This window comes from Lonchura striata, chromosome 1, assembly GCF_050655825.1.
Source record: "Lonchura striata isolate lonStrDom1 chromosome 1, ASM5065582v1, whole genome shotgun sequence".
Taxonomy (NCBI): domain Eukaryota; kingdom Metazoa; phylum Chordata; class Aves; order Passeriformes; family Estrildidae; genus Lonchura; species Lonchura striata.
Window position 1 is genome coordinate 79,087,234 of NC_140703.1, and position 16,600 is coordinate 79,103,833.

General features: G+C 39.4%; 1 protein-coding gene across 1 annotated transcript in view; it reads left to right on the forward strand.

Annotated features, from left to right (window-relative positions):
* The window catches only part of RAP2A (RAP2A, member of RAS oncogene family), a 30,626-nt gene extending 22,488 nt beyond the window's left edge, over window positions 1-8,138 (forward strand). The window contains exon 2 of the mRNA XM_021530290.4: window positions 4,104-8,138. Coding sequence (XP_021385965.1) covers window positions 4,104-4,341 — 238 coding nt within the window. The 3' untranslated portion in view covers window positions 4,342-8,138. The remainder of the gene's footprint in view (window positions 1-4,103) is intronic.
* The last annotated feature ends 8,462 nt before the right edge of the window (window positions 8,139-16,600 follow it).

The following is a 16,600-nucleotide window of genomic DNA, read 5'->3' on the forward strand; positions in this document are numbered from 1 at the left end:
TAAGGCTGTGTGGTCAGTGGTGTATAACTGGACCACATAAAACATTTGATGTTTGTGTATTTATTGATTTCATGTGGCTGTAGTGTCCATTCTTAGGAAAACTGAGCAGATTTGCTGTGGGCTATTGGTCCCAGGTGTTCATTAAAGATGTGTAACAGGGTGAGTTTTAGCACTGACTTTATCTAGAACAGGGAAATCATTCTGATTGTCTTTTATGGGGCAATGACTACCTTGCCAATAGTGGAAACCGTAGATATGGTGGCATTTGACTCTGTACTGGTGTCTTTCATATGGCTCCAAATGCCTGCAGTCCTGCTACCTCTTCAAGACTCACTGTTGCTCAGTATCTGTCACATTGGAGCTAAAGAAAATTAGATCATTTAAACAGTGAAGTGCCTTTTTCTTTAATCACATTCTGCAAACATGTGTAATTGGTCTTGCAAAAATTTGTTCCTGAAGAGGTCTTAAAAAGTCAAGCCTTCCCTGCTGCATTTGAGAGCGTTTCTTACAGGCTCTGCTGTATTTGCCCCAGAATACATACTGTGCTGCTTTGATACTGACAAAAGTAGCAGCAGTTTTTATTTTCAGGTGGCCCTCATGCTTTTCATTAAGAATGATCAGTGCTGCTCAAAGCTTTTCAGTCATACTGAGAAAATTGGATTTTCCTGCTCCAGAAATGAGCAGAACTGTGCCACTTTTCCATTGCTAAGGGAACAGGCAAGGGAGAGGCAGTTGGGCTGCAGATATCATTTCCCCACATCTGAGAAACTGCCCTTCCCTTGGCGAGCCTGTGCTACTGCACACCACCTGAGTGGTGGGTGTCCAACATCTGTCTGGCCAAAGCTCTTGAGTATCAAGTGGAGTCTCCAGATGCAGCCAGAAGTTACCTCCAGTGAGATCAGCAGCTGTAGTAAAGAGAGTATTGAGCCTGGGATCTCCCCTGTACTCATTAGAAAAGAAATTGCCCAGGATACGAAGTGAGGCAGGAAATTCTGGCAGTGTTGAAAGGTGAAGGGTGTTGAGCTAGCTTGAACTTCAGAGCTTGTAGAGTTTGATCTAGTCAAGAGCTAGATTTTTCATGAAGTGTTACCAGAACTCAAAACTGGAAAGTGTGAAGGCCCATAGGGCTCTGAATGAAGACATACAGTTCATCATCCTCTTGGTACTTGAGGAATAGGATAAACAGAAGTCTGGTCTGACTCCTCTACTCAGCTTGGGTCTGGCAGGACTGATGCTGAGTTGGAGCACTGAAGTCCAACTCATACCAGAGCCAGTTTTCTGCTCAGTACCCGTGGACTGTTTTTCCATTATTTGCTGTTTTCTAGGTAGTAGACACTGACTTTTCTATGTAGAAAGATAAATTGTGTGTATTTATTATAGACAAGCATAAATAGATATAAAAATCTAAAATATATGTTACACAGAATATGTATATATATAAAATGTATTTTCTCTGTAAAATTAACTACTCAAAATCTAGGTAGTAAAGGGATATATTCTGCAAGAGCAACTTTATTTTTGGTAAGAAGACATAATGAGAGCTTTGCAGAAACACTTTCTTACACATTTCAGTATTGTAAAATGATTGATTATTGGGTGAATCTGAATTATAAGGCTATTGACTGTAGGATCTCATTTTAGGTAGTGAAGGTAGGTAGTGAATCAGGTAAATGCAACAGGAAAAGCAATACAGAAAAATGCTTCTATGAGTTCCACCTAATAGTTCCTAGATGATCCTGTGCAAATAAATTATATTAGGCTTTTCATATATTTTCTGTCAGTTCATCAGTTCTTTCTGTTCTTCAGTATGAAACATCAGGGTTTCCACTGCTCCATTTCCCAGGTGCTGAGTACTCATAGCATACAGACTCTTGGATATTTAGTTGCTTGGCTTTTCTAGGGTTCCTAAACCTTTTAAGCACTTGAGTTTTTTAGTGGAACTTACTATAAGTCTGCAAAAAGTGTGCATGAGTTTCCTTATATGTTTCTCAACAAATTGGAGTGGTCTTACAAAACTCAGAGAAGGGGTCTTGTGTTTTAATTCTGGCTCATCTATTTCTTCACTGGGCATTTCTCAAGCACGTGCTTTGAATTTCTCCGTTTTACCAGAAGGGAAGCCAGTGGAGAGCGAGAGGAAGTTCAGGGCCCTGAAAAATCAAGAAATGCAGTGAAGGGGTACCCGAGTCCATCTCCACTGTAGGATTTTTTTAATGCTGTATAGCAAATACAATAGGACACATGCATCTGAACAATAAAGATAAGACAGCAATTCAGTATTTCTTTTTATCTGTTGAATGTTATCCATCTTATGTAATTAAATACTATACTATCTTGTGTTTAAATGCAGGAGGACAGATTTCAAGATGTTTGTGTGTATTTTGGTACTTAATTAATGGCAGCTTAGCTCTTGCAAGACTTTGAGAGATATCATTGTGCTAAACACTTATTCACGGAGTAAGAAATGGATTGTGTCTCTTCAGATGGTAAATGAAGGCAGGAAAAATGGTAAAAGTGAGGGGAATTCTCTGCATTTATTGATGACAGCCCTGGACTGTGACATTCCCCTAGTAAGCAAAGAAGCAAAACAAAGTTTAGAATTTCAGCTACATCTTATGACAGAGTTGGACAAATTTTTGCTGCTAGTCTGGGGATGTAAGAGTTGCTGATGTGGTTTGCAACATTATTGGTATTTTATCCTTTGGGACTCTAGGGGAGCCCACTGTCCCTGCAGCAGAGGCAGCGGGAGCACACAGGGTACCTGTTCCAGTGCAGAGTGGTGACAGACAGGGAAACAGGTTGTTTCCCTCAACCGGATGAGGCAGATGCACCAGCACTGCTCTGCTGCCTTGCCTAGCAGGCAGAGGGGATGCGTGGGAGGGATGAAGGTGGCTTTAGGAGGGTGTCATCTTCAGCTGCTGCAGGTGTCAGCTGCGTCTTTTGTCCACAGTTCAGTCTTACTCCACTGATTTGACTCAAAGCAATGCTACTAAGAAAATATGAAGGAGCAAATCAGGTTTAAGTTAAGAAGGTACCATCCTGTTTCTCTTAGGTCTCTAGGTTTGAGTGCTAAAAAGTCATAATTGGTTTTCCTCTCAGTCCTAGTTGCTTTCCTGAGAAAACTTGTGTAAGAGTAGTTTGGAAATAGGCCCAGTGTTTTCTTCTCTCTTTTCTTTTCTGTGGCAATATGTAAATTTGAAACCTGATGGAACATTAGCTTTATGTCTGAAGAAAGGTTTATGAATGTGACGATAGGAAAAAAAAAAACGGCAGGCATTTCAACTTTGTCAAAAATTTGGCAAGGATCCCTTCACAAGGAGGTGCAAAGTAACAAATTCCTTCATAGCTACATGATCTGTTGTGCTGCCCAAGTTGATTATGAAGCAGAGCTGTGATAGTATTCCCTGAAACTTAATTGTGATTTTTTTATTTGTCTCTTTGACTTGTTTAACTGGCATAATGATGTGAATGCTGCAAGGGAGAGATACACATTCTGTATTATCTAATATGTGTTTTTATGTAACAGTACTTATGTGTGTATGCAGTACTTGAAGTGGACCACATTTCCTGAAATTTGGAATTAATTTACTGGCCCTTTGGTTGTGTCTCATTTATTGCTACTCAGTGAGTTCTGTGTATATTGACCAAAGGTAAATACAGTGTTGAAAGGGAGAGTGTTAAATCATTATTCCAACTAGCAGATACAAAATACCTGTTCAGGGAGAAGGAGGGTGTAATGTTGAAGGGAGGGTTTGATGTCCATCCTGTTCTTACAGATGGAGATTGCAAACAGATAAAATAGTATTATAATCCTCCTTTTTGTAGTGTGAAAGTATTCCTGGCATGTTTCCTGGAGGGAAGGAAAATTCAGAGGAGGAAGATTTTTGTAGAATTCTGAAAGCTCTGAGGGGAACAAGATGTGCAACAAATTGCTAGAATGCAAAATACACATTTTTTCAAATGTAAAATTTTAAGATCATTCAAATGTCTCTTTAGTGTTGGGTCTGTACTGTTTGCAAATAGATTTTTTTTTTTTTTTTTACTTTTAAGAATGTTGCCATTTAAAAAAATTAATTATTACTGTTGTTTTTGTTTTTAAACTGTAGGTATGAGAAGGTGCCAGTAATTCTGGTTGGTAATAAAGTGGACCTGGAAAGTGAGAGAGAAGTATCATTGAGTGAAGGCAGAGCCTTAGCTGAAGAATGGGGCTGCCCCTTTATGGAGACCTCTGCTAAAAGTAAAACAATGGTGGATGAGCTCTTTGCGGAAATTGTTAGACAAATGAACTATGCAGCACAGCCAGACAAAGATGATCCATGCTGTTCTGCATGTAATATACAATAGCATTAAAAATGACCTAACCTGGACTTAATTTGCAGAAATTTTGTAAGGTGGTAAAACTGTCTACTTCACTTCCTGGTTTGTGGGTCACTTGAAATACATCTGTAGTGAAGTAGCAACAATAACTCAGAGCTGAGCATTGAAAGTCAATCACTGACTCTGAATATAATTGGGTTAAATGACCACATCTCACCCGGTTTTCCCCTTTGAGCACCTGCAATTTTATGGCACAGTCAGTTGATCTACAGGGTCGTTCCAGTCAAACGTACGTGTGTTGTCATGTCAGACAGCAACAACAGCAACTATTTCTGAAGAGGACAGAATCCTTTTGGAAACGGAGACGAAAGCAGTGGAGAGGATATCTCTGAAGATCTTTCACAACAAGCATAAGCATGAAAAGGAGAGCCAAGTCTTTTGGTGTCTGATTACCACGCTTCAGAATGGACACTATCACATGTGGCTGAGTTTGTTCAGTCAGATATGTTGATTTCACCAGAACTTCTGACAGTGTTGGAGGAAAAGGCTACCAGAGACCCATATAGTTTGGATTCTTTTCAAAATCAGTGCTATTATTTCTACACTTTATCCCACATCTTGAAATAGAAAACATTGTATCAGTGTGTGAAATGAGAGGCAAGATCTGGAAACAAGTGAACGGGTGAAGAAACAGTCTAGCATTGGAATGTTTTAAATCTTTCATTTTGCTGCTCAAAAATGGAGGATCGCTTCAGGTTTTGGTCTACAAAAAGCCAAACAAACCCTCTGTTTACAAAGCAGGAAGCATCTTTATTTTCACTTTACTGAACCAGGAGGAAGCAACTGTGATGAAAAAAAAAATTGCTGAGCCTTACTAACAAGGAACACTTTAATAGATTAACTAGTACCATCTTGTAAGGAAAATTAAGCCATGTTTCATCCATATGTTCCCTTCTGCAGAAACCTCGTGGGACAGTATGAACATCCTGCATTTTTAAGTTTGTTAAAGACAACAGTTTTTCTTGCCTTTAAGGGCTACATTCTCTGGTGTGATCCCAAACTAACATTTGAAAATCCAGTTTGCTATTTAATAGCTTTAATGTTGAAAACTTAAATTGAATAACCATGTGAAATCATTTGGTTCAGAGGTGAAATAGTTACGGTTGTAATTCCTTAGGTGAGTGTGGAAATGGCTCTTTAATTGCCTGACACACTATTCAAAGGTTGCCCCAATTATTGGAGTGTTTAATGGTGGGAGCAAATATTTTATTTGGAAAGGATGCTCGAGCTCTGACTTGCTAGTTTCATAGCAGTGAAGTATTTATCATTTGCATGACTAATGGCACAGAAATACCTATCTCAAAATCTTACAATCAAAGTATAGAAAAGTTTTCAATCGCAATGTTTAGATTTTAAATGCTGGAGAGATTGTCTTGAGCTGGATCTTTTATAGGTAAAATTGGCCATAAAAATACAGTCACTGAGCCTGTGGTCTAAATAACACCATGCGTTTATTAGTTTTTAAATCTTGTGCAGTAACAGTGTAGTTCCTTGTGTTTAAATGAGTGAAAATAGGGGTGCTGGGCTGTGTGTGTGTGTGTGTTGAGTGTGTATGTGTGTGTGTATATGGCCCTTAGAAATGCTGTAATTGGAGTTAGGTTCGAGAGTTTTGCCTCCATCTGCAGAACTTCCTAAAAGTGCTCTCATCTGCCACAAAGGACACTGGAGTAGAAAACACTTTGCAGATTTCCATACATAAATATCCTTAACATTTGAATTATAGTTCACTGGATGATAACTAAAGAAAATCATATTCACGGAGGAGAACTGGCCAACTCTGCCCTTAATCTTTCAAGACCTTTCCACAAGCAGTGTGACAAAGGGCATTAGATGTCACAGAGCATTAAGCCTTACTAGAACATAAATGTAGCCCATTTCCCATCTACTTTGCAGAGCTTTTGTTTCTGTACTTTGTTCTCTTAGGGAGATAGGCACACCGTTTATTCCTGGCATCTGAATGCCCATTTTGGGTGCTCTGAATCGCCCTCCTAGAGGCACCTACCTCTTTCCATTGACTGTATAGCAAACTTAGGCTTTTAACTTTAGTCCTCCAAGTCACAGAACTCACATGCCTAAACTAGATGGTATGAATGTTCTCTTACCACCCCCTGCCTGCCCATTGTGTCAGCTGCCATGCTTAAACAAGATGTGAGATGTTGGATTGATGATATTTCAGGATTTCAAATGTCATGATTGGGAAACAGTTAATCAAGCAGCACAATCCATCCATAAAACAGCTTGTCAGTGTGAGATCCACTGTGTAAACACTCAAAAAAAGAAAAACCACAAAAAAAAAATTAAAGCCAAATTTCAAATTAAGTTGGAAGTGCATGTTATGCAAGGTTATTTAGAGAGATGTTAAAAAGTCTTACCTGACAGATTGTTCATCAACCAAGAAAATGGCATGGAGTAGAGTATGAACAACCTAACAGGAAGTTCATGATATAAAGCAAATGGGCTTGAAATAGAGGAAGAATTGCACAGTAAATTTGTAACAGAAATATTAAAAAAAATATCTCCCAGTTTTGTTTCTTCATTACACTCTTATATTTTCAAAAGCATAGGCCATATGTAAGCTACCATGCAACTTGGCTGGGGGAGCAAAGCAAGTGTTGTTTTTTATTGTATAGTTCTGAGGAAGTAGTTATGCACTATTTGTATTTCCACTAATGTGAATATAGTGGAGCTTGAATCAATGACAGTTGCACTCAACAGATTTTTTCAAGTTATAGGGGTAGCAGAAAGGGAGGTAGGTGAGCCACACAGCAGCTGCATGGCCACCCTGCAGGAATCACTGGTCTTGGGTTACTGTTTCATTTGTACCCTGATAGGATTACCAATTATAGTATTTGAAAGTTTCTTATAACATGCCTTAAAATATTATGATTTGTTCCAAAGACCCACTTTTCCTTTGGCTGTTCTTGTAGAGCTTTGTACTTTTCTACAAAGACAGCATTTCTCCAGTTTCGTTTCTTTTTTATATAAAGTTGCAACTTTTATTCTTTTAAGCTATGATAGTGAGAGCAACTGTTTCCTCTTTCCCTTAAAAATACACACAAAAATGATTCAAAGCAAACAAAACAGAATCAGATCAAGAGTATTAAATATAACTTGCATTGGATTTTGTTTGAGTTTTTTCTGTTGTGCCCATCCCCCTGCCCACCCCTTCAGAGCATCAAGAAATTTGGTGACATTTTCTGTTCTGATTCTAGCCTCTCCCTAACCCCAGTGCTACAGTTGCCATTACTTTTCTGTGGGAAAACTACTGGTATTTGCTTTCCTGTATAGAATGTTACCTAAAGATGTCAGCCATTTGGTTGGGGGGTTTTGTGCATGTTTGTTTTTAAATTTTTTTTTTTTTTTTTTTGCCAGTGTGCCATTAAAGCACTGGTTAGGCTTTAATTGTGAAACTCCGCAACAAAAGCAAATGTTTGACAACTGCAGGAGGCTTTTATCTGCATTGTTGTGCATCTGTTAATTCTTGATCAGGGTTTGAAGAAAGACTGAAGTGGGTTCTGGAGTCAGACTTGTCTAATACTGTTGATTTGGAGTTTCCTGGGGTGAATTAATGTATTTCACAGTTAATTGTTGAGCTCTAATACAACTGGCAACTTAAAATGGGGCAACAGTTCGTTTTGTAACAATGTCAGTTGTTTAAACCTTGATGTATCAAATAAAACAAGAATTGTACATAGAACTCAATGCAAACTCAGCAGTTGTATTTGGAGTTAAATTATTTTAACAAATAAATTTATTTAATGAAATCTTCCTTGCATTTTCTCTGTAGTCCATTTTGATTTGATTAAAAACTTCATCCAGAGCTGATGAGGGTGTCCAGTAATTTGAAACAACATTGTCAATTATATTCAGTTCAAGAAAATATTTCTTGCCAAAATGCTCTTCTGGTACAAATTAAGTAGCAATAAGTAAAAATCAAATATAATTTCTTTTGGATGGATGGATGTTGTGATCCAAATTATGAGCTTGATAATGAACAATAGCAGTGGAGGGGGGTTTTCTGTTCGCTTTTCTTAGAGGGATACACACTGACAACAATGAGTAATACTCGGTATTTGACAAGATACAGCTTTTGCTATGGCAAGAGAATGGTGCTTATTGTAAATATATAATAAAATGTTCCATATATTAAAAAAAAATGACCACATGAAAAATTGTTCAATATACGATACAGTTAATATGCAGAGCTACTTTTATAGCACTGAGACTGCAAAGGGTTAAAGAACGATTGTTTGTTATATCAGCTGTTCAATTGATGAGTGTTTTGAAGGCTTTCAGCACCACACAAAAGGAGTTAGTGTTAAAAGAACTTCAAATACAATTATTGTTGCAGAGATTTGTAAATGAACAGTTGAGCTAATGCTAACAGGATTATTCTAGCTAATTGGCACTGATCAGCAGTTGCATTTTAGTCATGCCAGTATCACTAAAATACCCTATTTTCAGTAATGATGGGTGCTTGGTATTCTCTTGTTTTCATGCTATGCATGCCTTAAGGAGCAAGAAGCCTGAGACTGGCACATCTTAAATGCTTTCAATTCTATGGATCATATAGAAGGCTGACACATGCTGCTAATTGCATGTTTTTGATTTGCCCATTCATTCTGTAAATCAGTTCCAAGGGAACTTTTGCTGATGGGTTCTTCCAGTTCCATTTGCTCAGTAATATCCTTTTGTTTTGGAAGAAGGTACCTATAGAGAGACAACACTAATTCATTGGGCTGTTTTGAGCAGTTAAAAAAATGCCAATGTGTGACATGCTCTTTTCAATTAACTGAACAGATAGAAAACTTTGAAATGTTAAAATGCTTTCTCTGTCTCTCTGCACCCTTCCCCCCTCTGCTTTTTTTTTTTCTAGCTACTGCAGGAAGTTTTTTACTCTGTAGAATATTTTGGTTGGATGTAATATTTTGTTGCCAGTCTTCCACAGATATCAGTCTAACTGGATGACCAACCTTTGGTCAATATTTTTTGTTGTTTGACCAGGGAATCACTGGACTAAGTCTTCTATCCCAATTACCTCCAGTACTATTGTGTCCTTGCTGTTTACCTTGTGCTTTATTCCATATCAAACATTATCTATTTTTCTGAGCGTGGGAAGAATGATTCTGAAATTGCTGGAAACTATGCTTATTGCTCTGTCTGGCCCATAGCAGTGCAGTCATCTCTTCCTTTGGCAGGCACCCTCTTGGTCATTCTCATTTAAGGAAGAAATTTCCATCTTCCAATGACTGTTTGAATGCACTAGTGTCCTACTGAGCTGTCTTAAACATAATTCCTGTTTTGCCATAAAACTTGCAGGAAGAACTTTTCTTTTGATTTTTTTGCTAATTGCAGTCAGACATTTAGAATTGCAGGTTTCTTCATAGGGAGGTCAGTTAATAGATCTGAATTTTGACTCCAATTGTTTAGGGTTTCAGTTGTCTGATGGGCAACACGTTTTTCTTCTCACATTGGAAGTAAAAAGTACTGAGTTAGGAGTCATAGGCTCATAAAATGATTCAGATAGAAAGGGAAGTTTAAAGTTCATTTAGATCCAATCACCGTGCTATGGGCAGGGATGCCATCCACTAGACCAGATTGCTCAAAGCTTGGCCTAGAACACTTCCAGAGATAGGGCATCCTGTGCAGCCCGTTCCAGTGCCTCGCCACTCTCATAGTAAAAAATTTCTTCATTAGAATCTGAATCTGCCCTTTTTCAGTTTTAAGCCATTCCCCCTTGTCCTGTCACTACAGGCTTTTGTCAAAGGTCCCTCTCCAGCTCTCTTGCAAACCCCTTTTAGGTACTGGAAGACTGCCAGAAGGCTCCCTGGAGCCTTCTCTTCTCCAGGCTGTGGGTTGCATTTACAGGCTGGATTGCAAGTGGGAGGAAGAAAACGCTGTGTTGATGTGAGCCAGGCACTGTGCAATACTGGAGTTGCTAACAGCACATCTTCATTCCACTCTGCTGGAACAGTTTTTCTGTGTACTTTCAAGCACATGCTTTGTGGTCTGACTGGAATATGAAATAGTCTGTGGGACGCTGAGAATTTATTTCAAGTTCTTCACAGTGCAGTGACCACGTATGTAGACAACCAGACAGCCATGTAGGAGTCTCACTGAAGAATGGAACTGTGAGATGCTTAGCTGGCACAAGTGGAGGAGAATGGGGTAGATCTAGGTTAAAGAGGTAAGTTTATAAACCTGAGAGACTGCTGAAGAAAAATATGTAGGTAGACTGTCTTATGTTGAATGGTAGAAATATGAGTTAAGATTAAGGATATTCTTGCACAAAAGTGCTTATTAGGTAGATCAGAGAACTGGATCTGAAGTTCTACAGATTCAAGACATTGGATTGCAATTCAAGACATTTCATTGCAATAAATATAAAGCTGCTTCTTGAGATGTTTTATGGAAAGATTCTGATTTTTTTTCTTACTTTAAAATCCTTGTACAGTTTAATAAGCAAAAGACATTATCTTCAAATGTCATCCCCAAATACTTGAGACATGGCACCTTAGCTTTCGAGTTGAACACAGCTTAGGAAAACAAAACATGCTTTCATCCTATAGCCAAGAATATACTCTAGATCGCAGCTCTTGCAGTTATTACATAGGCTTCTTCTTACTATTCACCCTTCATTCTTGCAGATGAAGTAATCAAACAGAATAGAGGTTGCCTGGCACTTTCCAGTATGGCACAAGGTGATAGTTTTTTTCTGCTTTCCAAACTAATTAGTAGAGCTCCAGTTTTTTCAAGATGGTCTCTCTGTCCCAGATTTGGGGGTGGTTGTTTGTTCTCTATTTTTTAATGGTTCAGCTGTTTCCAAGGATAAAACAATGGAAGATGCACCATTCTGCATGTGCTAAATTCTTGAAAATATTCTATCAAAACCTGGCACCATTCTGGTTTGAACCACTGGGAAATGGCCCAGAACACCACAATATTGGTACATGGGTCTAAACTTGGCCAAATTATAAGCCTCTGAAAAAGTGATTTGCCTGCTATAAGGAGGGATAAATGTCTGCATCCAGACAATTCAACTGGGTTGGGTATGCTTTCTGCTCTTTGTATTTAATATATAGTAACTGCTGGGTGCAAGGCACAGTCCTTGTCTGTACACACTGGCTTAGAGCTGAGAAATAGAGTGGGAAAGAGTAGGATGAGACTTCAGCAGGGAGGATTTCCAACTGTAGATCTTAATGCTTCTTGTTTAAGGAATAGAAATCAGCTTTGCTGGCAGTGAAGTCATCTAGGAACAGATTCAGAGGCAGACTTCATTAACACCAGTAGCAGAGGACTAGTTTGAACACAGGAGCCTCATAACCTGCCTGATGGCATGTTGCCAACAGAGAGACACAAAAACTTTCCAAAAGTGCTAGTGTGATTTTGCCTATAAGTCCTTGCCTAAGTAAGGCAAAAATAAGTTAACCTTTATAAAATTTGTGGTGTGGGATTTTAAATACAGGAACACATAATTGATTAACATGAAGAAGATAAGATTCCATACACCAACATAAAGGATACAGAAGTGTCCTATTGATAGAAAATAAATGAATGGGGACACTCAGTACTATGTAAATTAAAATGCTTCTCAAATTCTCCATGAAGCCTCAAGACTTGTAAGAGATGCTGCTCTAACTGGGCTGGATTCCTTCTAGGCCTTTGTATTTCCCTAACTGGCTTTAGGTGAAGTTTATTTTTTTCCTGTGTGGTTCTATTGATCTATTTTTCTGGGGGAAGACAACACTTAAATGCAGTATTGATGTAACATTTATCTTTGTGTTTTAAGATGGAGAGAGAACACCAAATACTCTTCTGGTTCTGCCTAATTTTTCAGGAAAAGATACACTGTGAAGATTAGAGGAGTATTCATAAGAGTTGGCACCTCTTTATTGGGGGAACTCAACCTTTCTTGATGAGGGTGCTATTTGTGGTTATTTCTAGGAATGTGCTTATTCAAGCAGTAAGAGATCATGAATAGTGGGTGGGCACTTACAGCTTGTTTTCTACTTGTTCCCCTTTTCTAACAGGGAATGCTGGGCTTGACATGCATGATAGTTAATAATGCAGAGATAATTCCTAATCTCTGCATTTAAAGTTAACCCATCAGGTGGATAGCCTTAATCCAGCAAAACAACATCCACCTGCAAATAAGCTCTCTGTTATGGCTGTGGGGAGGGGACTCTCATCTCTGCATCAAATCTAAAGCAAAATGCTCATTTTTTATGGCTAGAGGAAATCTGAAGAGCAATAAACATTCCCATTAGGTGAGGTATCCCCAGTTTCACAGCTCTTTGATTCATCCAGAAGCATACTCTGGTAAAAAACTTTATATTAGTCAGTATGGAGGAAGGATAGTGACAGGGAATGCTCATAATGCCTTTATGCTCACTGCTCATAAAGGCTCTTCAGGGAAGTCACCTCTGCTGCTGGATGAACATCATGTTCTCATGTTCATATTTTTTCTATGTGGAAAACAAGTTGGTTCATGTAAGACAAGAGAGGTTCTTCCTTCTTTATTCCCTTTTTTGTCTGTTTTTGTTTTTTTTTCCCTAATCTTGTATAGGTTTTGCACAAAGCAACCACTGTGTGCTCTTGAATCAATAGTTCATGGCAGAAGCTGCATCTCCCCTGCTCTCTGGAGACATTCTGACTCAGAAATGTACACAGCCTATGCATCACCAAAGCTATAAACCTAGTTTACTTGTTTATAAGTGGTGGAGTTTTCTGATTAATTATGAAAACTACACTTTCAAAAAGATCACAATGCTGGTCCTTGTTAAACTTTTTCATTTGTTCCAGATTTTGTCATCTTTGTCAAAAGTTTTAAAACACACCAATGAACAAAAACACCAGTAAAAACCAAGCAAACATGATAAAAAACAGTACAAACTAAATTTGGGTTTCCTTACCTTGCTCTCTCCAACAAAAAAAAAAAAAGTTTCAGCTACTATTTGTCAGCTTTATGTATCCAGAAACCTATGTATGCAAATTAAAAGGAAGGAAAAGGGAAGACTCGGGGAGGGGAAGAACTCTTACTCAAGAGTTGCCACTTAGCTGAGCTCACTGAGTTTGGATGGCAATATCAAAATAATCCATATAGTTCCCTGATCAAGTAAAAAAGGAGATGATGGAAACAAGTGGTCACTTGGGACGCAATGGCAGCAATGATAAAAAAAGTTATAGAAAAAAGATTGTCCCCCATTCTCTACTCATTCATGTCTCCCTGTAAAGAAGTGCTTGAATGAACAGTGTCTGCCACACCATGTGGGCACTGGGTGATGAGCAGCCTGCTCCTGCACTGGTGCTGTGAGTGCTGAGAAAGCTGGATTAGCATTGCAGCAGCTGCTACTGCTACCTTCTTTAGCAAAGCTTCCCTGCAGACCGCAGCTGGGACTTAGTGCATTTAGAGACATGCAGCTTCTTTAACTGATCATGTAATTGCTCCTAAACCTCCATTTTCCTTGAAAAAACACCTTCAGGTGCTGTCCATCACAGAGGAAGAGTAGGGGGGCCATCTTTCTCTTCCATGTGTTAGGAACTGCAGGACCAGACCATGCTAAACATTTGTTCTGCCGTGAGGGGCCACCACAGAGGATGTTTCCAGATAAGCTGGGCTAATCAGGCCAGCATGATTTCAGAGGCTGCTGCTCTGCTGCCCTGTGAGAGGGGTATAGCCTATGCTTCCCCCGACCAGCTGTGTGTCAGTATGGCCCCAGCTACCTCTGCTACGGGATTTCTGGATCAAAAGTCTTAACCAGTTTCCTGCCACATCACCCAATATGGGCAGTAACTGACTGACCCAAAGATCATTTGGTAGCTCTTTCTGCTCTGTGTGAGAAATAATCTTTGAGATCAGCCCTCTTAGACTAATTAAGCAGAGATCCCCTCTAATCCCCTTAGAGCAGGCCTCCCATGGCCTTGGCTTTGTGTGGACAGACTCTAGAAAAGCTCTGGCCGCTGCCTGATTGCTGAAGCAAACACGGCTGTCTGAGACAAACATTCTGCCAAAGGTGTATCAGGGGTGCAATTCAGCATCCTTACTGTCAGCATGTTTGGATGCGTACATTTCTCTGAGTGGCACCAAAAGCAAAGCAGCTCAATGTCCCAGGTGCTTGTGTGGGTTTCCAGCACTGTGAAATGCCTGCTGTGCTGCACTGTGGGTGCATTGCTACCCCATTTTCTCCAGGATGTGCCTCCTGCACATCCCCTGACAACATCCTTAACACAACCCATGTGCTGCTGCCTGCGTTGTGCTGCAGACACACCAGCACAGGGTGGCTGGCCCGGGCCCTTGGTGTGCCTGCCCTGCCTCCGAGCCAGAGCTGAAGTGCTTGGGGCTGCAAACTTTATGTCACAGCCCTGGGGGACCCCACCCAGAGGGACTCACCAAGTGAGATGCAGAACTCACTTCTCTACTCAGAGATTTTCAGAGTGTGCAGAGAGGATCTGGCCACCTGCAAGTCACTGAAGGTGAAGGAGGTGATAGGAGAGTCCTTGTGTCAGGACACAAAGGATGTTTTCCCTTTCACTACCAACACACCTGAGGTTTTTCAAGGGTTGGGATATTTCTCACTTGTCCATTTACCTGTCCAATTATCAGTAAGCACAACTTCCTGTCACTGGCAAAACACTCAGTAGTGGCTCTTCATATTAACAGTGACCAAAGCAACAACCTGACAGCACAGGAGTGTTTCCTGTAGTTGCCTAAATAGTCATGGAAACTGGAAAGCTGGAGGCTCCTACAGAAAAGCTAAATTAAAATCAAATTAAGCTTGGCAAGGCTTCTCATCTAGGGATTAGAGTACAATAGCATTTGAAATGTTCTGCCAGAACTAGTCCAACGGTTATGGTAAAGCTGATTTTTGGAGGTTTATCTTAAAAGTCAGTAAAAACTGAAATACCCTGGAATGTCTGTTGAATGCTTTGGAAGAGGTAACAATTGATATTGAATTAAAGCAAAGTTTCCAGCTAAGACTTATTTTTCCAACTTCTGTTTTCTGCACAATTATTTAAAAATACTTTGGAAAAGATGAACAGTCACATTTTTCTCAATTGAGTGGCTCAGGGATGAGTTCGATTCAGGAAGCTAGAGTAAGAGGATCTCAAATGACCTATCCTTCCCAGCTTTTTCCTACTGAATCAAGGAGACACCTTTGCACAAATGCCATGTGAAAGTCTGGGAATAAGGAATCCTTTCCTCTGCTGATACTTAACAGACCCTTTACTAGTAGTTTATCTAAATGCACATGTAAGCTTTATCAGCAGTCTTGTTTTAATGGTCTAACAATCTCCTGTAGTGAAATAACAGATTTTTTGCCTTCTCTGTGGAGTTTATCGACTATATTTATATCATGCTCTCAGGCAATGAGCTTTAAACTCTTGAGTGAAAAAATATGTGCATTATATCCTCATTTCATGCTTGTGGAAAGAAAGTTGTAGAAACAGATATTCATCCAAAGGACTGTTCCATGACACAACAGATCCCCAAACTCACCTCACTGAGAGTTATTCTGTTAGTAAAAACAACTGACAATAAAATTAAATCCTGAAACTAAATAAACTTGAATGACCATTGGTTTTGAAACCACCCTGCTTCTAAGTGCATCAGCATACACTGAATGTAAAGCAACAAGGGAGGAAATGAGGTTGGCACTATTTCTGTTTGTTAAAAAAACTTGGAGCTTCAATCTTTCTTCTTCCTGTGTTTTAAAAATCCTGATGCAGTAAGAAGTGGCTCTGTAGATCTTGATGTACTTATAAAAGTAGTCTGAGTAAACATACACTCTACTCTAGTGCCAAAGAGTATGTGGCCAAAGAGACAAAAAGCATTTCAAGCACTCGAATGGGGAATCTCCTGGAAAGGGACAGCCTGAATAGAACCGGCCTTTGTGATGTTGGGGAAACATGAGGTCAGGCTTAGTAAATTGGCAGGAATTATTTAAAAGAGCTGTTACAAATGTAGAAGGGTACATTTTTGTGCATTAGCATGTTTCTGCTCAAAATTTTAATGGTCAGAGGGAATAAAAGATGCTTTTTGGAGGTTCTCTGTGCATTCTGGCTGGGTGGATGGAAGAGAGGGAAGCGTGGTACTACTCTCTTGCACATATCTTGGTTGTAGATGCTGAATTCTTTTCCTGATCTTTAAGTTGTGGGGGAGAAGAAAAAAACAGAGCAATGCTTTATGAACCTGATGTCACAGACTGCCTGTTTAAAAAAGCTCACC